At 50.6% G+C, this 25,698-nt stretch overlaps 1 protein-coding gene across 6 annotated transcripts in view; it reads left to right on the forward strand.

Annotated features, from left to right (window-relative positions):
* Shank2 (SH3 and multiple ankyrin repeat domains 2) overlaps positions 1-25,698 on the forward strand; it is a 433,328-nt gene that overhangs the window by 283,385 nt on the left and 124,245 nt on the right. For all 6 annotated transcript variants that reach the window (XM_051145729.1, XM_051145730.1, XM_051145731.1 and 3 more), the window contains 2 exons: positions 15,316-15,398; positions 16,922-17,046. In XM_051145729.1, the coding sequence (XP_051001686.1) occupies positions 15,316-15,398; positions 16,922-17,046 (208 nt within the window). The remainder of the gene's footprint in view (positions 1-15,315; positions 15,399-16,921; positions 17,047-25,698) is intronic.

A 25,698-nucleotide genomic window follows, 5' to 3' on the forward strand; every position in this document is an offset into this window, starting at 1 on the left:
ATGAAGTGTCCTTCCTCATCCCTTTTGATTAATTTTGGTTGAAAGTCTATTTTGTTCGATACTAAAATGGCTACGCCTGCTTGCTTCTTGTGACCATTTGCTTGGAATATTTTTTCCAATCTTTTACTCTGAGGTAATGCCTGTCATTATGGGTGAGATGTGTTTCTTGAATGCAGAAGAATGTTGGATCTTGTTTATGCACCCATTCAGTTAGTTTGTGTCTTTTTATTGGAGAATTGAGACCATTGATGTTGAGAAATATTAATGATCAGTGACTGTTAAGAGTCTTAATTTTGATGTTGTTTCCAGTTGAGTGTTTGTGTAGTTGTGTTTTTGCCATGGGATAGTTATCTATTTCCTGAGACTTGACCCTTTGGGATGGAGTTTTCCTTCTAGTACCTTCTGTAAAGCTGGATTTGTGGATAGGTACTGTTTGAATTTGTTTTTGTCATGGAATATTTTGTTTTCTCCATCAATGGTTATTGATAGTTTTTCTGGGTAAAGTAGTCTGGCCTGGCATCTGTGGTCTCTTAGGGTTTGCAGGATCTCTGTCCAGGCCCTTCTGGCTTTTATGGTCTCTGCTGACAAGTCGGGTGTAATTCTGATAGGTTTGCTATTAAATGTTATTTGACCCTTTTCCCTTGCAGCTTTTAATATTTTTTCTTTGTTCTGTATGTTTTGTGTTTTGATTATTATGTGACGGGCAGTTTTTTTTTTTTTCTGGTCAATTCTATTTGGTGTTCTGTAGGCCTCTTGTATGTTTATAGGCATCTCTTTCTTTATATTGGGGAACTTTTCTTCTATGATTTTGTTGAGAATAGTTTCTGGGCCTTGGAGTCTGATAACTTCCCTTTCTTCAATGCCTGTTATCCTCAAATTTCTTCTTTTCATGGTGTCCTTAATCTCTTGGATTTTTTTTGTGTCCGGAGTTTTCCAGATTTGGCATTTTCTTTAATGGTTGCTTCAAGATCTGTGATTGTATCTTCTAGACCTGAAATTCGTTCTTCCATCTCTTGGATTCTGTTAGAAAAGCTCACCTCTGTGTTGCTCGCCTTCTTCTTTGAGTTCTCACGTTCTCGTTTTTCTTCTGTCTGTGTGTTTATCATTTAATCCATTTTCATTTTCAGATCTTGAACTGACTTTTTGATTTCTTTCATCTGGTTGTTTGTATATTCCTGAGTTTCTTCCGTTGCCTCTTTATAGGTCTTCAGAGCTTGAACCATTTTATATATTTCTTTCATCTGGTTGTTTGCATTTTCCTGCAATTTTTCCAGTTCCACTCTATGTGCTTCTTTTATGTCTCTCACCTGTTTGTCTGCATCTTCCTGCATTTGATTACGAATTTTATTTGTTTCCTCCATTACCATCCTCATTACTAAGGATTTGAGGTCATTTTCTTGTATTTCCGTTGTATTTGAGTTTTGAGAACAGCTCTTAACTGCTAAGCCATCTCTCCAGCCATAGCCCTTATATCTGCGAAGACTCACCATTACTAGGCAGGTCACACACTGCATTTCTAGGTGGATGTGAATTTGGGGTACACTGTTCAACCTCTGTCACTGGTCATGAATCTTTCTTGGGAACACAGCCTCTCCTAGCATAGCATCTTGGACCGGCAGCCTCCTGTACCACCCTCCACTTTCATAGACCTTTTTGTCTGTGGCTCTTGCTGAGGCCCAGCAGTATCATCATGGGCTCCAGGCTGAGCAGTGTATCATGGCAACACTCATACTGGGTCTGTGATGCTGGGAGCAGATGCCATAAGTACTGACAGGGCATCCAGGGCTGTAGCCCAGCAGTGAGGGTGTTAGGAGGCCGTGGTGCCCTTCCCCACCCTCTACGACAAGTGGAGCTGCTTGGTCCACTTGATAGCCACTTGGCCATCAGAACTGTTTGCTTTAGCTTCCTGAACTCCAGTTGTCCTCAAACCCCTTAACAAGCCACACATCCCACAAATAGTGGCCTTTCTTAGTTAGAGGCCACTCAGGAAGCTGGGCTCACTGTCACCTTGTGGTAAAGGAGGAATAAACATGTTTTTGTTGTTGTTGTTGTTGTTTTGTTTTGTTTAGCTTACAAGTGAAGGATGAGAAAAAGATTTGTGAGACAGCAGGTGATGTTTATACCCTTAGAAGTTGAACCACCATGTGGGAGAGATTGGTTATTAACCAGCTGAAAAACATCCTTGAACAAAATCTGAGAGGAGGTATAAACGTAAGCCAAAAACAAGAGGCGGGGCCTTTTGGAGACTTGGGATAGTTTTGGCTGTTCATCGCTCCACTTCGAGATGCTCCTAGAGAGAACCGCTCGAGGGAAGGCTTTGGGGCTCCGGGCTCTGGCTGAGGCTCCAGGTTCTAGTTGCTCCAGGTTCCAGCAGAAGAAATCCTGCTGACTATGCCAGGAGAATCGTTCCTTGGAACTGATACCCTTACATTTTCATTATTGTATTCTTTAATCTTCTTTTCCTATTGTTTAGGTTAGTCGGGTTATAAGTGAGGTACTCTCAGTTAATAAGTTCGTAATAAAATATATTTGTTAAGAAAGTTGAGCCTGCATTGTGTGGGGCCAACTGTTCAGTCTCCAAGTCAGGAGCAGAAGTGACATCAGAAGTCAGGAGGGATGTGGAATTTTAACTGAGCAGGTAAATGTCTGAAAAGCAGGTAGCTAACCAGAGTTGGTGCCCACCCATCCCTCAGGATGCTCAGCCATAGCAAGAGCTGATGGTCATGCGCTGGGGCAGAGGAGGAAGTTGGCAACCGGATGGACAGGCTAAGTCCTGGAAGTTTCTCAGGGCATGCATGGTACAGGGCCCAGGTGTGGCTGAGCATCCATCAGTTGAGGGCTATGTGACAGGTTTGAAGCCATTTGTAGCACCAGCTGTCAGGCTCAGGTCCCATCTTGGCATCCCCCCATCCACACTGGGCCTAAGGTCCCATCTGTCTATCATTCCCTGCTAACATTAGCTTCTTGAAGATGTCATCACATTGGTTGGGCTGAGGTATGCAAGCCATTACCTCAGCTTAGCTGGGTTGCCCAGGAATCTGGGACACTCAGAAAACTCACAAAACTCTCAGAGCAGCTAAGCCCAAGAAAAGCGCCTGCCCTTAGCTCTCTGCCTCCCAAACTAAGTCCATGTAAGGCAAGGGGCTGTGACCAGATCTTCCCTGGAGGGCTGAGAACAGCACAGGACCTCACCCTGCCTCCTTGTTCCTAGCTGCAAATAGCTAGGAAGCAGTTGGCTATAAGAACTCTCACTGGCTAAGACCACGACCTTGGTGGTGGACCTGGAAGAGGCCAGAGCCAATATTTGCTCCATGGGTCAGTTGCAACTCTCCAGTCTCTTGGCTTTCTACTCATGTCGCAAAGTTGCAGCTAGTGCTCTGGTTATCGCGCCTCCATGGCACGTCCTTTGCAGGCATATTGGAGAATGTCATACTTCTCCAGTGCTCCAAGTAGTTGAATAATTCCCAGCGACCCTGGTAGGTTTGTACTCTAATCTCATTGGCTAAAACCATGTCCTATGACCACAGCTGACCATGCTGCAGGGGAGACTAGGAAAGCAAGTGTCTGCGTTTTCCAGAGTCTGTTGTGGGAAATAAAACCAGGGGATGGAACGGAGACTGTGCAGGAAGCTGGTTGTGTAGGGGAATGAGTTGAGATCAGGCCACATCACTTATGGCACCAGCATCACTTGAAGGACAGCAAAAGAGCCTCCTAGATATGATGGCTATTTGAAATGGGCTTTGAGGGATCAATAGGAGTTGAGCAGGTAGAGTTAACAAGCAGGGAAAGTACTCCAGGTAGGAGCAAGAGTGCAGGCTGGGAATATAGCTCAGTCGTAGAGGACTGGCTTAGCATGTGTGAAGCCTGGGGTACCCCATGTCTGTCTCTCAGGTTTGACGTCAGCTGTGTACTTGTGTCTATGTGAAAGCCCCATGTCCCATTCATTGAGCTGCTGCCTCTTTTGGTGGGGAGTCCTTTTTGGCTTGGGACATAATCCACTGGCATCCTAGGTGCTATCTGGCAATTCAGCCACTTCCCAACTGTGTTGCTGGAACCAGTTCTACTGCCATGAAGCCGTCCATCCCTGTCATCCTAGGGTAGGGCCTGTGAGCATTCAAGGCAGCATCATGGGTTGAAGGACTCTGTCTCCTGCCCCTGGGCAGCTGGGCTCTGCCTCTGAATATGTTCTCTTGTGCAAAGTTCTCCATCTCTCCATGCCGTTGGTTTCCTGATCTGTAGAAGGGTTAGTGCCTGGTGTGGTGGTTCACATCTGTACGCAGAAAGCTGGGTCAGGAGCATTGCTATACGTGTGAGGCCAGCCCAAGCTATAGAGTGAGTTCCATACTTGGACTACATGGTGAGATCCTGTCTCAAATAAAACCAGAAAAGAAAGGAGTCACTTTGACTTAGGGAAACTGAAGGTTTAGTCAGTTACGCTGAGAGCACTTGGAGCCAGCAGCACAGTCATTATGATAATTGGTATATTAATTACCACTTGATAATTATTGCTCATGAAGGCCTAGTCTAGGCAGACCTCAACTGCAAGCCAAGCTAGGGGGGCGAGAGGGTACTTTGCTTTGTGCAAAGGGCTCTCCATCTCAGCCTTCAAACCTTTCTAGGGCAAGTCACAGGTGACCTGGTTTCTCCACGCTGCTCTGTGGTATATTAAGCCAGGCACACCTGTACTGGTCAGTGTCACAGCTACTGGGGAAAGCGGATGCTTTTCTTAGTTTCTGCTATAGGCAGCGATGCACCATGTGGGTGTGTTATTTGTATCCATCCTAAGTCCTATAAGATTACTGAAGACATGTCCTGAGAAAACCTAGCCTGAGGCCCACTGCATATTTGTCAATAAAGCTTTATTGGGGCAGAGCCTTCCCCATGCTTTCTTATGCTGGCAAGGCTGCTTCAGAGTCACAGCTAACTGGGCAAGACTTCTAGGAGCCTGGGCTGTTGACTCTGGGTCTTTATTAGGAAAAGTCGCCAGCTGCTGATCTGGAATATGGAGATTTTTAAGTGTTCCCTCTGCCTGGGAGTGGAGGCAGATCTGGGGAGGTAGAGGTCAGGAGTTCAAGACCAGCCTCCCCTATACAATGATTTTGAGGCTACCCCAGACTACATGGGGCCTTGTATTTTAAAAGGGAAAAATCCTAAATTAATAGAGCCAGGAATGTGTCTCGGTTGATTAAAGTGGTTGCCTGGCATACAGGAAGCTCTAGGTCCAATCCCAGCACCTCAGAAAACAGGTGTGGTGATGCATGTCTGTAATCTTAGCACTGGGGAAGTGAAGGTAGGTGGGTCAGCAGTTCAAGGCCAGCCTTAACGACATAGTGAGTTTGAGGCCAGCATAAATTAGAGACCCTGTTTCTAAAAAAGGAGGGCGGTGGAAAGGGCGGACTCCAGACTGCTTCTGTAATCACCAATTTGGTGATGAGCTCCTCTCTGAGTAAGCATCGGCACCTGGGGGAGGGGCAAAATAGTCACACTGCAAGCAAAGGAATTCCATCCACAGTGAACCTCACATGTCATCTGTGGCCTCATCAGATGACAGCGTGACTGTGGAATTCTTTTCCTGGTTCTGTGCTGAGACAAATCCCCAGAGCTCAGTATAGCATGGCTGTACAGGCCTGTGGCCTATGCCTGGCAGCCTACATGTGCCAGAGACAGCCTTGTCTCCATGTGGGCAAACGTGCACTACCATGTTCACACATCAGAGCACCCTTATGGAAGAATAGCTGGTGACCTCACACTGTGGTGCTCCCAAGACACCTAGTGACCAGTGGCAGGCAGGCGTGGGGCCAGCTATGACTTGATCTTGTGGTTGGGGCCTCAGCCTGGGCTTATCATGACGGTCCAGAATGGGCAAGCCCATTGAAGCTTCCTCACCAGGGTCTGGGGGCCCAGCATTCACACATTTTTTTAAATTGCCACTTATTTTACTTATTTGTATATAGGAGTCCACATTCCATGTTATTCCTGTGGAGGTCAGAGGACAACGTGCGGAAGCCAGTTTTCTCCTTTCATATCTGGGTTCTAGGGATCAAACTCAGTTTGTCAGGCTCAGTAACGTCTCACTAATTTTAATGGTTTAAAACAAAGATGTCCCCCTACCCCATCCCAGGGACCAGAGTTGGGCGATGCCTATTTCCTGGCCTGTTCACATGGTCCTTTAGGGCTAGCTCTGAGACAAACAGATGGGGCAGGCCTGGCCTGTCATTCTAATTAGCGGATGGAGGGAAAGGCACAAACAGCCCTTGCCTGTGCTTGTAGCAATATGCCAGGCAGCTGGACTGCCCCGAGGCATTCTAGAGAATGTTCCACACAGAGTAGAGGCTGGAGTTCCAGAGGAGCCCTGGACCTGGCAGGTTCCCCAGTCTGGAGTCTCACCAGGAGCTGTGGGGAGCAGGGTTTTTCAGTGGCGCCCAGGCTAAACTCCTGCACGAGTGGCCTGGGAGGGAGGTACTCCTGATTTGAAAGATGAACGTCTCGTGGTCCAGCAGAGCAGCGACAGGGCATGCCTCTCTGGCTACACAAAGGTGTCAGTCAGAGAGCCAGTAACTGCTGAGACGCCTGAAGCCAGTGGATGGCCATGTGGGGGCGTTCTGTCTAGAGCTGGCTGCCCAGCCCTGCCAGGGCCAGCATCTACCAGGCACACAAGTCACTGCGGGACAACCTGGCTCCTAAAGACCCTGGCAGCTCTGTGCAGAGAGGGTGGGCTATGCAAAGACAATGTAGTTAGTTCATGAGGGATACCTGTCCACAGGAGGGACAGCAGCCAGACTGGAGCACAGGGGGTTGGGACAGGTAGGGACCTGATTATGAACAGTCTTAGCCATGGCGAGGACTTTAAATATTATCCTAAAATGACGAGACTCCGCAGAAGTATATTAAATGGGACAGATATGCCATCTGCTTTAAGGTTGTTTCTCCTCTCTCTCTCTCTGTCTCTCTCTCTGTCTCTCTCTGTCTCTCTCTCTCTCTCTCTCTCTCTCTCCTCTCTCTCTCTCTCTCTCTCTCTGTCTCTCTCTGTCTCTCTCTCTCTCTCTCTCTCTCACACACACACACACACACACACACACACACACACACACACACACACACATTCAGAGAAGACCCAGCATCAGGCTCTCTGGGCCCTAGCAGGGCTTGGCGGGGGGAAGGGGGGAGGTCTGAGTACTAGGTGAATATACAAGTGTTTCCTCTGTCTTGGTCTCCAGACCCTTGTTGGTTACAAGGTCTGTTTTCCTTGGCACCTAGGCCCTCCTCTTCAGTTGTTAGCTTGAGTCAGTTTCTCCCAGAGTGCTGTGAGCCCCTCATGCAGGGCTAAACACTTCCCTTCCTGGAGCCCCGCTCATGGAGGGAGGGCTCAGGCCACGGTGACAGGATTCCCTAGGTTCCTGAAAGCTAAAAGGAAGGAGGCTGCTGTCTATCCCTTGTGGGCCCCTAACCTTCATCTGCCCACTTGGTAGGAACATCTTGCATCTGACAGACAGGTATCTGCTCCAGGCAAATCGCCTAAGACTGTCCCAATAATGTCCACATGAGGATTGGGTGCACATGGCATGTCTACGTTTGTGTGTTACATTTCCAGAATGCAGCAGGCTCTGTGAGGCATGAGGCTTTCTCCCAAGCTCACTGACTTCCAGGACCTGCTGTGTGCCTGGTACCACTCACGTGAACTTTTCCTCACCAGCCTGGGTGTGTCAAGGCTGTGGCAGACACCAACATTGCAAGTGAGGAGGCCAGCAAGGACACTTTGCTAAGTATGGAGTCAGGATATTGGGGCACATCCCACCTAGGGTCCCACTCTGTGCATGGTTCCTCTCATTTTAGCTGGGGATGGTGATCACTGCTTGCCATTGAGGTAAGGTGCTTCTGGGACCATCTTCTGGAAGTGTGCTTGCCAAGTAGCACATCGGATGGTACTTGGGTAACGCTCGTGGGTGACTTATTGCAAGGTAATGAGGTGATTTAATTCAAATCAAGTTCTCTGCTCATGATTGTTTCCATCGGGAAGAAGTTGTATTGCTTATCACGTTAGCAACGAGGAGGGGAAATGGTTGTAATAAACACCGGCAGGGCGTTTTCATAATTGCCCATCTGAGAAATGGCTTCTGCAAGCATGTATCTGAGGGGGGTGCAGTCTCCACCTGTAAGGGTGCCAGTGTGGCACCTCCATTCATCCAGAGAAAGAGTAGCTCTCAGGAGCCAGGAGGGGTGCAGAGTACAGTCCTTGTCTGTGTCCATCACTTCCCACAGGTGGCACAACTCTGACTCCCACTAGCATCCTTGCTTGACTGTCACTGAAAGCCCAAGATGGCACCTGGCATGAGACTTAGTGGCCGAAAGCAAGAGAGCAATCTCAGCACTTTGGGAGGCAGAGGCAGGTAGATGTCTGTGAGTTCGAGGCCAGCCTGGCCGACAAAGCAAGTCCAGGACAGCCAAGGCTACACAGAGAAACCCTGCCTCGAAAAACCGAAACAAACAAAAAAAGGCTTACAAAACATGCTCCAATCAGGAAGCAGGATGCTAAAGGATGGAATTGTGTGTGGTTAAAGCCAAGAGGACCCCCACTTTGGTGGCAAGTGACAAACGATAAGGAACCCCTCCTGTTCACCAGAAGGCTTCCAAGCCTTCCCCTAGACCAGGCTCTTCTGCCCCTGCCCACCCACGGACAGGCCCTTTGTGTGAGTCTCCAGCCAGCTCTGCCTCCGCAAGCTGGGCTGACTGCCCACAGTGGCAGCAAGAGGCCCTGCCTGGCATCTCTGCCGGCTGAGCTGGGACACCTGTTAAGTCCTGGCCTGTGCCCCAGCACCTCCCTACCCCCCCCCCCCCCGCCCCCCCCCCCCCGCCAATGGAGGAGCTGACAGCACCCTACATGGCCCCATCCTTCCTGATTGGCAGAGTCAGAAATTTCTAGGGCATCCGCTGTCGCCACTGCTCCCTGGAGGCATGTCTTTCTAATAGCGCTCAAGTTCCTGCGCAGACAGGCCACCAAGATGCAGTGGGGATGCCACTGTCCTGAAGATAACCTGGAGTTCCCATCAGCTCTTGACAAAAGGCAGTACTACCTCCCCACGGCTCACCCCGCTCCCAGCGGTGCTCCCCATGGGCCCACGGCCCTTACTCAGCATACCTTTTGGCCATTGGAGTTGTCTCAAATAAGTTTTCCCTTGAACCCATTCAGCTGAGTCACTGTGCCCACTGCCCATAGGCGCCCTCGCACCGTTCTTAGCAGCAAACAGCACTCGAGGATTCTCCAAAGGTGAGGAAAATCTAACTTACAAGTGATTTTCACACCTGAAGGAATGATGTTTACAGACAGCAGATTTAACAAGAAATGGAGTTGACCCCAGGTGAGAGAGATTGCAGACAGGCGGGCTGGCTTCCGTGTTGCTTCTTAAGTCCTGAGGATCTGAGAGGAGCTGAATCTATTTCCCAGCTTGCAAATGGAATCCTCCCTCCGTCTGCATGACTGTGGATATCACCCTGTCACCTCTTGGTGGTGGCCTACACACCTGCATGGGCTCGGTTGGCCACTCCCCTCAGCAGGGTCTGTGAAATCCCTTTCTGCAGACCTCTCTCCACACCAATGCAGGGTGGTTCCCTGATGTCTTTGTCCCTACAACATCCAGCTCTTGCTTGGGACTAGCCTGGCTTCGGCTTTCACTGTGGCTCTTTGGAAAATGAACCCCATTCCTCAGAGCCTTAGATTATGCATCCTCTGTCATATGCATGGGCCACTCCCACCACCCAGAAGAACATCCATAGCCTCCAGGGAGCAGGCCTGGGTTACTTGAGATGACACCAGAGTGGGTTGTGTAAGGAAGAGTAGAGCCGGCTTTCACAGCAGGACTGAGTAGGAATTCTAGCCACTTGTGTGTGTCAACATCACTGAGGGGAAGATCCTGTTCAACTGCTTGTCTGTCATCTCAGCCTTCCTGGATGACACAGGGGGCCAGCTGGAGCTGTCACAGATTCAAGCATCTTGCTGCCCAGGTCCCAGCCCTGGCTATGTGTGTGCAGGTGGAGCCCAGAATCCCTGGACATCAGGCTACGATCCCTGCTCTGCAGGCTCCCTCATGCCTCCCAGCCACAGCCATCCACCCCTGGGCATCCTGTGCCCTCTGTCTCCTCTGTCGGGGGAGAGGGAGTGAACCATCTAGACCTCACAGCACCGCCTCCTCTGCAGTCACCTGTGGTTTTTCTACGACCACCACCCACTTTTGTCTTCCTAACTCCACCCGCCAGATCCAGAGGTCAAAGGCATCGGCAGCCCTATCTCTACCTCCAGCTCCCCAGGAAGAGAGGGTTCTCTGGCCCATTCTGGCCCCTCGTAACTGGCCGAAATTCTTTTGTGACTCTTGCTTAGCAGCTGCATCCCTCCAGACCCCACTCGGCCTCTGTGGCTTTTCCCCGACGTCTCTGCGCCTCCAGCTCTCTCTGCTTCTTTCTTATAAGGACATGGGCATTGGTCTCACTGGCTCCTAAACCCAGAAATCTCGTCTCTAGAAAGGCCCTGCTTCCAAAGGAGCCAGGGAACAGGAAGTGAGGGGGGCACCATTTAACCTACTTATACTCCACATCTCCATAGGGCCAGACTGAGCCTAGGCTATTCCCTCCAAGTGCCAGGCACCCAGTAGGCCATCATCTGACACATAGTAGATGTTCACTACAAATGCCTGAGTTAATATACTAATGTGGCAGCTTCACACAGGCTCCAGCTACCTTCAGCCTGAGGCTAGACCCCCACCCCATCACCAACTGATCAAAGAAAAACCAAAGCAACTTGATTGACAGGGTTGCCCTCCCTACAAGGATCAATCTGCCCATGGTGGTCCTGTCCCTAAGAGACTGACTCATAGTCACGTGTGACCCTTCATGTTTAGTCTCCTAAACCAAGGCTGCCTGTGGATCTATCTGAGTTTGCCCTCCTGTGGGAACAGCTACACTGCCGGGGAGCTGTCAAATGCCAGATGCCATGTGGATACCTATAGCCTTTCTTGGTCTAGTGCGTTGCCCCCACAAGAGGAAAGCCACTTTAAACACTTGAAAGCCAGACATGATAGTTAAGATTGCCAACTTGACAGGGTCTAGAACCACTTAGGGGACTGGCCTCTGGCGTGTCAATGACAGTGGCACCATTTCATGGTCTGGGGCTGGCTTGTATTTATGTGTCCAGTCAACAAACACTGGGAGATTTATTTTTTAATAGGGGACTTGGGGATCTTTGCTTCCAGGGTACCCACAGTGAATGCTTTACACACCTGGTCAGTAATACATGGGGGAACAGGGCTCCAGACGAACCTGAGTGGGGTCACCCTGGAGCAGTGTGTGGAGTATGGGAACTTCAGATGTGTCCCTGTGAAACGTGGGCAATGGCCTTTGGATCAAATCTGAGGGGCACCAGGGTAGGGCCTGCTGGGGCCTTAGGCAATGTTAGCCCTGCTTCTGGCAAAGTGCCAAGAGCAGCCAGCAAAGCCAAGTTGTGCCCACACAGGGTCAAGTGACTGGCCAACAGGAGGAAGGGGCTTCTGAGAGACGGTCTAGGATAACGCGTCCCTCTGCAGTCATCTGCAGCATCTCCCACCCAGCTCCCTTCTGCCAAGGATTACACCCCTGCCTCAGGTTCTGTCAGTCCCTGGGCGTTCTGGGTGATCTGACTAGACCCCTTGAGGAGGAGGCGTTTGCTCCTGGGTCTTAGCACAGGAGGGCAGGAGGAAGCTTGAGAGCGTTGTTTGGGGCACTGAGTCTGCTCGCCAGTCTTGTCGATGGTAACTCACTTTCCGCTCCTATGTCTTTACCCATGTTTTTCGGGCTGGTGAATATCTGAATTTGGTGTTTATGCCCCAGGTCGGTTGGTGGTTAAGGGTGGTGCACACATGGTAGGGCTTAGCTCACGCACAACATCTTGGAGAGAAGGAACTGGAAACCATCTTCCAGGACTGGGAAGCTTAGGGGAGCAGCTCTGTCTGCACACACACGGGGGCTATTGTAGCAGGAAGCAGTTGGGAAAGTCTTGGAAGATAAGGATCTCGGAGAAGGCTCTGGCCTGGGGTTGCAGAAGAGGATGAGTAATACCACTGATGCCTCTAATTCTGCAGAGGCTCCAAGAGTGTGGCCCGCCAGGAGGGTGGAAATGATGAAAAAGGACCAAGATGGGGGCCACAAGCTAACACCTCCTCAGAGACAGAGAGATCCAGACAGGATCGCTGGACAGGTGGCAGCTGCTAACAAGAAGCATTAGAACAAAGAACGCTGGGTTAATAAATTGCCTCATTTATAACAAACAAACAAACAAACAAAACCCTGAAAGTAAAGTGTATCCCTGTGTGTTACAGCTGACTGCCCACCAGGGGCCGCTCTGAGAGTACAGGGTCTCAATGGGTACCCTCCTCCTTCTGCCCCTCCCCCTCCCCCATCCCATGACTGTGCCTCTGGTTGTTCTCATTCTATAGGACAAGATCTGAGGCTTAAAAGGTCAGGGTGACCTTGGGCCCAGAGTCACGCTCAGTGACACCCCTGCATGCACAAGCAGTCAGGAGGAGCCAGTGTCCAGTCAGCATAGCTGGCCTGAGGAGATTGCTGTGTCTGTGGTGTAAAGAAATGTCCGGGTTCGCTAGGGTTCTGCTGACTGATGGAGAACTTTCCAGAAGCCCTCTGAGACATCTTCCCTGAGCTTCTCTTGGGGAAGCTGGAGGAGAGGAAAAAAAAAAAAAAAGGTCTTCAGTCTGGGGCCTGAGTCTATATTCTAGATATCAAGGGTAGGCACAAAAGTTCAAAGATCGAGGGGCCTGGCACGAGCTTGCTTGACCACATGTCTTGAAAGGCCCTGAATCCACAGCAAAGGCCCATTTCTACCCCAGCTCTCCTACCAACCAGTCCTGTAAAGGCAGGTCTGGCTGCCAGCCAGGCATCTCCAGTTACTGACCACACTTGAAAGTGGTTCCCTGGGGCCTTGTCACTAAACCACACTATCGTGGGTACTATGGCATCCAGCCACAGCAGCCCCAAGTGACTGTGGGCTGTCCTCCCAGCCTGTTGATATGGGGCACAGAGGACCAAAGGGGCTGTCCCTTCCCACAGGCCAGCCCAGTGACTCACCCACAGGTTCTCATCGCCCTAGTTGGTGGGCCCTGATGGTACAGCTGACCGCCCACCAGGGGCCGCTCTGAGAGTGCAGGGGGCCTTTAAGACCTGAGGAAAAAATGTCTCACTTACCTGTGCCCACCATCTGGGAAGCTGGTAGGATATCTCAGAGCAGGGCTGTAGGTAAGCTTCTCAGCCGCCTTCTCAGACTTCTGTGACTGGTGCAACTTGTGTCACTCCCAAGCCTGTCGCTGCTCGGCCAGTGATGCTTTCCCCATAGCCAATTCCCAGAACATAGACCCTCCCTGGGGCATTATTTCTCATGACCATGTTATGGGTAATTGTAGGGTGAGTTCTGTGTCCCCCAACACCATCTGTCTCACCTGCCAAATGGGAGCCTTGAAAAGCCACTGCTCTTTCCTCACCTGCTACCAGGTCTGTCTATCCAGTAGACGACTGACCACATGTACCCCAAGGCAGCTTTGAATAGGGCCAACTCAAAGTTATAAACATACTCAAACATTGTGAGATTGTTTTGCCGTATTCCCCCCCCCCCCCTTGTAACATTATTGCCTGGTTTTTAAGCATGGACTTTGTAACTGGTAATGTCAATATAGTGTCACAATGACAAAAGGTTGGACAGGCCTGCTAGGCTGGCTAGAAGGGGCTGCCCTGCTCCTCCAGATCCAGGGTGTCCTGTCCTAGTTGGCTATTAGCCACAGACCAGACCCTAGGTCCTTGCTTCCTGTGGACCACAAGCCAGAGAAAACCAGCTCTCATCACCTTAGGACTCAGAGCCCATCATTTGCTCTTTACTTCCACCATAGGCCTCTTCCCCTGTGCCTGGGGCTCTGCTATTCCTCTTGTTACGATTTCTGTCCACCATGTCCCTTGTCCTCACACCTCCCACTGGGGCCCTAGAGAAGAAAACCCTCTCCCTCCTTCTCCAGCCCTCAACCCCCAGACTTCCTGCCTTCTGACTTACTTCCGGGGCGGGTGTGTGTGTGTGTGTGTGTGTGTGTGTGTGTGTGTGTAGGGGTGGCTGGATCTGGGATGCAGACAATCCTGTCTCCTGCCCTTCAGCAGCCACTAAAAAGGCTAGCGAGGACCACAGTTGGTGGCTCTCAAGCCATTAGGCAGCACTTTTCTGTCCTGTGTCCCCTGCTCACACCTCTAGGTGGACAGTCAGGGCTCTGTTAATGTTCGTGACAGGCAGCTTTGGCCGGAACAGCAAAGTTGAGGCTTTTTAGTCTATTTCCTTTGAAAATGGAAATACCATACAAAGAGGAGCCCTGCGGTCCTTGGTCTTTCTTGCAGTGGGGAGGATGCTGCCCTCGCTGTCCTCAGCAAGGCATATTCCTCAGGAGGAAGCCTCCTCAGCTCTGGTGGGACTGAAATGGCCTGAGCACCTCACTCTCTCACCCCTCAGTGTTGGCCTCCGTGACCAGGAGAGACACAGTGCTGGCGGCTCCCCCTCCCGCCGGCCACCAGCCCAGCCTGCGGCTCCTCTGCGCGCGGGATGACGCCCAGGCAGCCGCGCCGGTCGCACTGTGGGCTCATCAGATGACTGTGGGGGCTCCTGCTGCACACCACATTCCCTAGGACGGGGGAGAGGGAGGGAGGGGGCGCTGGCTGCAAGGCACAGGTCTCTGCATCCCTAGTGCCTGCTGCTGGCTCACGCACTGAACAAACGGAGAGAGCCTGATCTCCTCTTTAAGCCCCTTCAAGAAACAGCAAAGCAAAGAAGCTGTCTTGCTTATTCCTCCGGCTGATTTCCTCCGCTTCCTTGGAAGATGCGTCTGGCCAAGACAGGCCTGGGGACCTCCTTCACCACGTTGCTGCCTCTGCCGCCGCCACCACCACCCGGGCCACTTACTTTCTTTGCTCTGGGCGGTGGCATCCTGGCCAGCCCCTGGGCCCCTTAAGCTGGGCCCCCTGCTCCCCAGCGGCCTGGGCAGCCCCTCCAGCATCCATGACTCCTTTCCCCGGCTGGCTCTCGCGCCCGCCGCCCCCCTCCACATCCCACTGTGCCCCGCTCGCCCATCCTGCTACCCCCCCACCCCCAGCTCCTCCTGCACCGAGCTGCTGCCCAGGCTCCTCCATGCTGCCTGGATCCGAGCTGGGTGATTAATTGGCTGTGATGATGAGCGTCCCCGGCGGTGGAGCAGCCACCGTGATGATGACCGGTTACAATAATGGTCGCTATCCCCGGAATTCTCTCTACAGTGACTGCATTATTGAGGACAAGACGGTGGTCCTGCAGAAGAAAGACAACGAGGGCTTTGGATTTGTGCTCCGAGGGGCAAAAGGTAAGTGCTCTGGGATCCCTTCCCATCCATGGTGTGTGTGTGTGTGTGTGTGTGTGTGTGTGTGTGTGTGTGTGTGTGTGTGTGTGTTGCATACAGGCTTGTATGAAGAATCTTCCCCAGCTTGGAATTAAGCATGAAACGAGCGTTTTCCTGGGGGCACTTGGTTGCTAGACAACGGTGCTCTCTAACATTCTCAGAAAACATCTAGGCTTCCTACAGGCATGTTTTTAATTTTCCATCTACAGTACTGCTCCAAATGAGCTTCTCTCTCTCCCTCACCCCCACCCCTTTCTCCCAGTCCTGGGGAGACCCTGCCGCTTGGGCTTTAGTTCAGTCACAGTGTACCAGCTCTCAAAGCTCCTGGTCTCGCATACCCAGCATGGCCCAGCCCAAGTTTGAGGCACCCAGAAACTGGCCTGTGCTGGGGATGGTTTTAGCTCCTAGGGTTGCAGGTTTCTGGGTACTCACCTCTAAGGTGACTTTGCAAAGGCAATGGGAAAAGAAGGCTCACCTCTGTCACAGACTAAGCTGTCAGTGCCACACACTGGCCTGGGAGTGAGAGACTGTGGGACACAGCCCAAAGTGGTGCCCCATGCCTGCCCTTACTGTGGGGCTTCCCTTCACAATAAGAGCAAAATGACATCAACCTGCTCAAGAAGAGTCATCTGCCTGAGGCAGGTAGGGGTCAGCCATGTGGCAGTTGTACCTGTTCTGGAGGCCTCCTTCCCTGGCTAGCTTGCCCACCTGCCATAGGCTCTGGCCGCCCACAGCAATCCATCCCAAAAGAGAAGAGCGAAGTCTTCTCCACCCCCAGGGTGCAGGTCCATGCCTGTGTAATGCGCCTACCCCTCCCCCAACCCAGGCATCACACCTTCCCACCCGTCCACCCCCGGCCTCTCTTGGGAGGACCGAGGAAGTCCCTCAGCGGCCCCCTGACGGGACCCAGAAGCCCAGCTTTGCTCTGCTGAGAGGCATGCTGGTCCTGTGATGGTCATAGAAAGCCAGGTCCCCCCACCCACCTAACCCCAGAGAGAGTTCAGAGCAGACTCCAAATCAGCAGCCACCCACTGGGTCAACACTGGGCTCTGTCTCTGTTCCAAGTTGAATCCCCTGGGTTGCAAGTCCGCATAGCTGTGAAATTGGCAGACGGTTTCAGTATGGTCTTTCCCTAGCTCTGTGTGGTAGGGAAAGGAACTTTTCCATTTTTAGAACTGAAAATGTTTAGTCATTGATACTTTTAAAGAAAATGACAGACGTGTAGACATGTACTGCAGAGCACTTTATTCCATGGTTTCGACAGAGAGGCCAAGAGGCATGGTGGGGTGCTGGCATGCACCTGCCTCCATGGCTTACTGGTGTGCATGTGAGTTATGAGCCTCTCTCTGGGGAGAGCTAGCCAGGACCACTGCTCCCCAATGGGGAGTGCAGTGACCCTCTTCCTCCCAGGGTCCCATGGACAGGTGGAATGACCAACTTGTAAAATCTCTCCCAGACTCAAGCACAGTATTTCTTTGTCTTCCTAGCCGATACCCCCATTGAGGAATTCACACCCACACCGGCATTCCCAGCCCTGCAGTACCTGGAGTCCGTGGATGAAGGTGGGGTGGCATGGCAAGCCGGACTAAGGACCGGGGACTTCTTGATTGAGGTAGGGCACAGGTGTTTGTATCAAGCCGCTTGGGGAGAGCGCCGACTCTCACGCGGGGGAGGGTTGTGGTTCTGAGCACAACCATCAGGATGGTGGATGGCTTAGGCCACGTGGCCTGTATTCCCTGCGCGTCCCCTAACCCCTGAGAATGCCGTTTCCTCTGTCCCCGAGGTTGGAGTGTTTTCATAGTTCTTTGGGAGGAGAAAGCATATGTGGAACTTGGCCACTGGTACTCATGAGGAAGATGAAGACACTGTCATGATGCTAGAGGCACATGCAGTTCTGTGGGTGGCTTAGCTCTGAATCTACAAATAGGAGGGGAGCCCTTGCCTACTCCCATGTCCTAAGGGCGAGTCATCAAGCCTTTAAGTGGTATTGGCTAGCATGAAGTGTGCTGTGAGTGGCTAAGAGTTGGGTAGTCTGTGTTCATTGCATGGTTGGTGGTCATTAAGGATTACAGAGCATGGGGCAGTGGCAAGGAAAAGCTGGGGTGGGCACAGAGAGGAGACTTCCTTGTCCAGAAGCTTCCAAAACCAACGTTCATTCAAACCCCAAAGTGGGGTGACACCTGCTCATTTGAGGAATCTTGTTGCGCACGAGCCTTGGTGCCCGTGAGCTTCCCCTGCAGTTGATGCTGGTGCTAGTGAGATAGTTGCATCCTGGTGCTTCGGGGCATCCTGCCTCTTTGGGGGTTTTTTTAGATGTTGCTTTTGATCTTCTGTACGAGAAGACTTGTTACTCTTTGGGAACAGGGTGAATGAAAGAGTACGCAGTAGGTTGGAAAGATGGCCCTTTTAATGATCGGATAGGCCAAAGTGGGCCTTGTCAGGAGCTTTTGTTTCTCAGCATTTATTCTGAGTCTTGCCTCAAGTTTGTTGGAAATCACACGCAAGTGGAGGTGATGAACAGATGAGGGCGGTTAACCTCAGTGCACATGCATTCTTTAAAAAACAAAACAAAACAAAACAAAAAAAAAAAACACCCTTGCCTGTCCCAGTGAGATGGCCCGTGAAGCCTTTGTCCTGTGTTCCACGTCAATTGCTGTGGTCGTTTCATACATCTCTGGAGTTTGTTCATGATAGTATAGGGTGACAAAAATAGAGGGGGAAAAGATCACAACTGTTAAAGGAGAGAGGCAGGTAAGAAGGAGTCATGTGTTGCTCTCGCACCATCGCTGAGCGACACTTTAAACTACTCTTGACCATCCAGAGCCTGGTCTGAGGGTGGCATGAGCTAATCCGGGCTTCCGTGTGCTGGAACAGTTGAAATCTCTTCCAGAATGGAGAAGCTGGAGCCGGCTGCAACTCCTTGAGTTCACGGGGTTTGTAACCTCCTGGAAATGCAGACTGGGTTGAATCATCTTCTGTAGGATGCGGTTGTGACGTAAACCCTCTTCCTGTGTGTGAGAGACACTAGAGACAGAAGGGGTGTGGCCTGGGCCTGGCACTGGGGCTCTGAGTGGTGTGTGGGTGGCCCTGTGATGGCAGAGAAGGGGGTTCCAGGAGGTTGAGAAGGATTTCAATAATAAATGAGGGCTGCAGATGGATGTGCACCCCTGATGTTCAGCTCATTTGACTGTTTCCATGATAAACTGGTCAATAAAAGAAGCCTGGGCCTCTGAGGTGGAAGTGCCTTAGGGCAGCACTTTTCTGGGGATGTCCTGTGTACCACTCACATAGTTTTCTGTCCATTGCCTTCCCCCTCCCCTCCACCTCTAATATACTAATCTGTTTGCCTTTGGGAAACAGGCATTTTGTTCTGGGGGCTCTTAGTTCCACGGATTCTAGGCTTGTCTGGCTTGGCACCCAAGGCCTGTTAGGGCTGTGTGTTGTTTTGTGAATTTACGCATGGCCTGTGGAAGGAGTTAGCACTCCAGAGTCATTGTCCCACAAGGCTACTTATTACATTCATGCACTGATGACAGGCCTGTGGGGCACAGAAGGGTTGGTCCCTGGGGGTGAGAAACAGCCCCTCCCCCAGCCCTCTTCTACTTCCCAAGCTGCCTGGAGTGGAATTTCTCAGTGTTAGGTGCTTGGATTTAAGTCTGTTCCTCCCGCCTGAGCTGTTTCCTTGGCTGCTGAATTTTGCCACCGGGATATTAAAATCATTTATAAGCCTTTACACAGGCGTGTACTTCCCAGGGGACGACAGCTCTGTGTTTTCAGTGAACAGCTTTCCATCTTGGAGGAATTGTTATTTTTTTTTAAGGCTTTATGTGTCCCTTTATGAATCTGTGTGGGGTGAAGCTGTCCCCTAGAGCGCTCCATGAGACATGGCAATCTGTGGGTAAAGCTACCCCGAGTGCCAGTGTGCGGTCCTCATTCCCCGGGTCCCTTGGCAGGCCTCCTCTCTCTGCTGCCTGAAAGAACCGGTAAAGGATGTCAGACTTTGTGTTTTCCCTCTGAAATTGCGTGCTGTGGTTTGAACCTTGGGACCGAGGGGCGGCTGTAGAAGTGGGAGTTGACTTTTACCATCTTAAGTATCCACAAAGCTCCATTGCTCTCTCTTCAACTCGGTCAGACTGCCCTGACATTGTCATCGCGCCTGGTGCCGGAGCCCGTAATGAAGGGCTTCCTGCTGCACAAGATTTTCTCTAGTCTACCTTCGGGGGTGGGGGGTGTTTTGTTTTGTTTTGTTTTTCCTGTTGTTTTTTCTTTACTTGATGACTACACTTCTCTCCCAAAACAACTGTAAGGTTTGAGTAAAGCCTGTCAGCCTTTTAATATTTACTTTGTCTCTCTCTCTCCATCCCTCTCCACCCCCCCTCTCTCTGTGTGTGTGTATGTGTGTGTGTGTGTGTGTGTGTGTGTGTGTGTGTGTGTGTGTGTGTACAAGGGTACACACTGTATTGTACATGTGGAGGTTAGAACTTACAGGGGTCAGTTGTCTTTTTCCACCATGTTCCAGGGTTCAAACTCAGGTTCTCAGGTCTGGCGATAACTGTTCTTACCTAGCGAGGCTTCTTGTCAGCCCTTTTGAAGTCAGGGATGGTGAAACAAAACAAAAAACAAAACAACGACAACAACAAAAAACCCTGGCCTCAGCATGAGAACTCTGCTCTCATTAAAAGATCATCTCAGCTCTGAGTGAGGTGGTGTGTGCACGCCATGCCTAAGCCATTTCACCGCAGTGGCTCTGATGCCCACATACTCACCCATCAATGGCCATAGGGGTGTGGCTATATGCCCTGCAGTGTACCAAGGTTGGAAGATACTGTGGCTCCTTGTAGAAAGTGTCCCAGTGCCAATGGGGCCCCAGTCAGCTCCTTGGGATCTGAGAGCAGCTCTCCACGCTTATACTATATAGTAAAGGCTTTGTCCATGTTGTTAGACTAAATCTCTTAGGGGATCCTGACAAGGAGAAACATCTGGACATGCTTAGTGTAAGCAGTGTGTTGTTTTTGTTTTAAAGCAGTTTCCATTCATGATTGTAAAGTGCGGTGACAGAGCCCTGTGCTAGAACACTGATGACAGTGTCTCTAAGTTTTTCTCACTGAGAGACATGACAACTGGCTCAGTGACAATGGCTAGGAAGGCCGTCAGATGGCACGGAGTGGCTGGGAAAGTGCGCTTTTTGTGAAGGTTGGGAACTTCAATAGCTAAGAAAGCCATAGGAAGATGTGCGTGGCCAGCACAGGAGAAGACAAAGAGGGCTGGCTGTCACTGTGATGCCCTGTAGGCTGCTAAGCTTAGCCTCTGAGACATGGCTGGCATTGCAGTCACCAAAAATGCCTGTTAATGACCCAAGGCCCAATCCCAGCCCCGGCCTGATAGGCCAGAACCACAAGTGGAACTTTGGGCACAGTGCTTTAAAAAAAAAAAAAAAAAAAAAAAAAAAAAAAAAAAAAGCTGTGGCAAGAGGCCAGGGAGGCGGGGCAGTCGGGAGAGCGCTGCACAAACATGCGGACCTGAGTTTAGATCCCCAACACCTATGCAAAAAAATGTGGTGCAGAGGCACACATCTAATCTCGGCACTGGAGAGCTGGAGACAGGAGGATCCCAGGGCTCAGTAGCCAGAACTGAGATACCCACCATGTCTTGTTAGGAGCTCTTAAGCTACCTCACCAGAAAACATACAGCAAGCAAACTGTATCTGGTGCAAGTGCTACCAAAGGCCCGTGTCCTTATTTGCTGCTGTTAGGGTGTACCAATCTGTCACGCACTTCCCCCTCTAATATGTACATTGTTTTAGAAGTGACTTCTAGAGTCATTGTTGTGTTGTAGAAGAGGAAAGTGAGGCACAGAGAACTCAGCTGACTTCCCACAGTCGCAAGCTTGATCATGTGAGATGCTCAGCCCTACCCAGGCTGCCTGACTGGGTGTCTTCCCCGTCCTAGAGCTGAGACCCACACACTTCTTCCACCTGTGCATGGGTCAGGGAGCGAAGCAAAAAGGACACATGCCAGCTTTTTCCTTTCAAATTGGCAACCACTTTTCAGAGTCATCATACCTGTTGCTGGTGACAACACATCCGTGTCGTTAGAGCAAAGCACAGAGTGCCAGGAATTCTGGGGAGGTCAACATGACAGCATGTTACAGGAAGCAGAGAGCCAAGTGGGTAATTTCACATCTAAGATTCCATCCTCGGGGAGTTGTGTTGAAAGCAAACAGCAATCACAGCACGCAAATAAAATAATAAGAGAATAGTAAAGAGGGACAGCCAACATCTGCTATGGCTCCATAAGGGAGCCTTTCACAGATCTCTACAAGGAGTCCTCCATGCCTGTGGAGTATAGTGCAGGTCTATTTAGTGAGCAAGGCAGAAATCAAAATTATCTGCATAAGCCCATCTACAGGCCGGAAAGATGAAAGCCCTTGCCCCACCCCTACCCCACATGACAGAATAACACCCTCCAGTTTTCTGTTTCTCAGTTTTTCTGCAGTGTTCATTAGTGTGTGTGTGTGTGTGTGTGTGTGTGTGTGTGTGTGTGTGTGTGTGTGTCCATTCATTTTGCAAATAGAACATTCCTTCGAAGAAGGTTATGGAGCACTATGGAGTAGTGTCCTCACCTCCTGGGCCAAGGTGGCACACATCCAGAAAAGTGTTTTCTGGTGTTCGTAATTGTCCCCAGGGCCTTCCCTCACCAGTCAGCCAGCCAGTGCTGGGCTGTGAAGATTCCTATGGTTTTTGTGATTGTTTTCTTAGCCCTGAAGTGGCCGATCTCGGTTTTTTTGTGTTAATTTCCCTAAATAGGTTTTTCCTTGCAATTAAAGCAGACGGCAATATCCTTCATCCTCGAACAGCCACGCTGCAGATCGCTAATTACCTTTCCCCTCATATTAAACACTTGCACCAGCGATGCCTGGAACTGTTTTTTATAATCTCGGTTTATATTGGAGCGAGGCCGCTAAGAGGGATGTCCCAGTGTCCTCCTTGGAGACTGAGTGTGCTGTAAAAGCTTTCTTAGGTAGGGTCCTTAAAGATAAGACTTGTCTCACACACGGCTACCCAAGCCATTGCTTCCAACCCAGATGGCATGACAGCAGCTACTGCTTGCTCCAAGGCATCCCCCAGCCTCAGAACCTCAGCAAGGCTTGTGGGAAAGACAGGCAAGACCCAGTCTCTCCAAGTCATCCATTGGGAGCATTACTCATAAACATATGAGGAGGTCTCACTGCCTCGTTGGTAACAGAGGTGGTACTGAGAATTTAGTCACCTGAGATGTCACTATGTTACCCCAGGCTCTCCAAAGATGATTGGGGGCTCAGAAGTTCTGGGCACAAAGCTAGCATTTTTCAGTGTCTGTTGGTGAATGTCTTGTCTCTCTACCTCATTAACATGCTTGACTCAGAACAGAAGACTAGAGAACACTTGTCAAACAAATAATAATAAGTTGTAATGATGGCAAGTTGCTATGCATTGGCAGTGACTCCTTCAGATGTGTCCAGTGACAAACATAGTACCAAGAGCTGAACACACAGGCCAGGGTAGGTGCCGCTCAGTACAGGTCCCTGGTAAGGCCTCCCCCAAGGCCCTGAGCAGGCGAACTTGCCTTAGACTTCTGCTCCTTGACCACTCACCCTCTGACACAGCCCTGCCCTGGCACCGGCCTGGCTTTCAGATAATTTTGGAGTTTCCATTTGCCATGCATTTTCTAACCTCTAAGGACATATCCCAGGGTGGAGGTAAAGCTTTTCTGTGGCTTCCCCAGTGCCAGTGCCCACTGGTCCAAACAGCACTTCCACCTCTCAGGTCATCTCTCTTTCTTTCTCTCTGTTTTGTCTTTTGGGATAGCACCAGAGACTATCGCATGCCCACTGCTGACCCCAGTGACCAGTGTAGGAATTTGAGACTCCCTGCCTCCTCCCAACTCTTTATATCTTATTCAAATAGTATCCATGGGCATGCAATTCTGTATGACAGGCCAGGCACCCACGGACGTTACCAGGACTGGAGCTGAACTCCTGGCCTGATGTTGTGTTTGTGCTTGGGTTGTCAGTTTTGGTTCACATCAAAGCTAAGCGGTGACTGTCTTAGTCCCCCTCTTTGAGCACGGGGTATGCCTGTTCCCACAGAGCTGTAACTTCTGGCCAAGCCACTGAGGTCTGCTTGCAGAGGATCACAGCATTCGAAATCTCTGCCATTCTAGGACCACAGCCATCAGAGAGCCCAAGGCTTTTGGTGGCTTCCTACTCTTGAGGGGTTAAAATAGCTGTTTCTCTTAGGGGAGCCCCTAGTCATCTGTGAAGTGAGATTCTTTTTCTCCATACATCTCTGGACCTGGAAAACTGATAGCCTCACCTTCTATACTGACCAAGAACAGGTGGTTTTTGGCTCAAAAGCAGCAAAGAGATCCCGCCGAAAAGGCGGATGCGGGCTGCTTCACTGTAGCAGATCTGAAAGGCTTGACTCTTTCGTTGTGGGGTTCTAATTTGAAGCATCAGTGATTTCAATTTCAAGCTAAAAAAAGATCCCGAATCACTTCAGGGGACCATGGCTGCTGTGTTCAGACTCTGTGGGATTGGCAGATGGCAGTGCGCTGGGTTGGAGAGAGAGAGGGGGAGCCATGGTCAAGGGCACAGGTTGTGCAGCCAACCCAGGTTTGAGTGCAGGCTCTGCCTCCTCTTCACTGTGTGAACTTGGGCACATCACCCGCTTCCGGTCTCCCCATTGCTTACCAGTAAATAAAGACATGTGTGAAACTTAGAGCACAGCTCCTGACATCATGGACGCTCAACAAATGTCGAGAAAAAAATGACATCTGGAACTCAATTCGTTGATTCATTTCTGCAGCTGAAAAATGGGTACCCAGGAGGCACTGGGCTGGAGGGAAAACAGGAATTTGCCATAGCTTCTTGGGAGCTCACAGTGTAGAGCGGGGAACAAGAAGAAAAAGACTTTTAAAGACACGCTGTTGCCACCAGGCTTTGGTAGGTAAGAAAAGTCTTCGCAGTTGGTGTGCAGGAGGGAGAGCTTGAGCAGAAGCTTGGGGGGCCAGTGACATTCAGGGTGAATGTGGACAGTGGGCAGATGTCATGGTGGTGATGATGGCTGAGGCTGGTGCATGAAAGTCTTGGATGGTCTGTTTGAGCAGGTGCAGCTGTGTGTGGCTGGTCAGTATCAGGAAGAGCTCCCAGGAGGTGCGGGCAGGTGGCAGCAAACCCCCTTCTTTTTTTTTTTTTTAAGATTTATTTATTGTATTTATTGTATATGAGTGCTTTATCTGCAGAAGAAGGCATCAGATAACATTATAAATGGTTGTGAGCCACCATGTAGTTGCTGGGAATTTAACTCAGGACCTCTGGAAGAGCAGGCGGGTGCCCTTAACTGCTGAGCCATTTCTCCAGCCCCAAACTCATTTCTTTTTGTTTGTTTGTTTTGTTTGTTTTTGTTTTTGTTTTTCGAGACAGAGTCTCTCTGTGTTAGCCTTGGCTGTCCTGGGCTCACTTTGTAGACCAGGCTGGCCTCGAACTCACAGTGATCCACCTGCCTCTGCATCCTGAGTGCTGGGATTAAAGGCATGTGCTACCATGCCTGCCTTATAAGAGGAAGCTCTATCCCTGGTAAACCATCTGTGAGATTTTTTTCTCTGTCTGTGGTGCTGAAACGGGGTCTACATATTTCAGAATTTCTCAGCTCTCCTTTCCTGTATCGTCCATCCCCTCCCCTCCCCACCCTGCGTCCTTGGCTTGTCCAGGCATGGAAGCTCATTACTTTGGGACAAGGCTCATCTGCTTGGTAGAGAATTCTCTTCCATGAGGAAGAATAGAGGATCTGGTGTGGCAGAGCATCTGTGGTATCCTGTGCTTTGTTCTCGCCGTTGCCTTGTTGCTAAGGTCTCAGCTCACGTGCCAAACTCCCAAACATGCCTTTCCAGGACCATATGGCTGCCCCTGACTCTCATGTTCATGCTGCATGCTTCTGTCACTGTCACAATCATCTCCGGTGTTGGGTGGTTGACTTACCATCCATTTCCCTTGTACAGTGCCTCTCCCTGTGGGTCAGACATATCGTCAGCACAGCACCTGTCACATAACAGAGGTCTTAGAGAGTGAGTCTGGTGGTGGCCAGCCCTGGGAATCTTGCATAACCATCTTTCATATAATGAAACTGAGCCTCAGAAAAATTGCCTGCCTAGGACCTCATGGGAGGTCTGAGTCTTGGCAGCCTGCAAAGCACATTGCTCTTTGTATGTCTGGTCAGTGCCCTGGC

The sequence above is a fragment of the Acomys russatus genome, chromosome 5 (genome assembly GCF_903995435.1).
Source record: "Acomys russatus chromosome 5, mAcoRus1.1, whole genome shotgun sequence".
Taxonomy (NCBI): domain Eukaryota; kingdom Metazoa; phylum Chordata; class Mammalia; order Rodentia; family Muridae; genus Acomys; species Acomys russatus.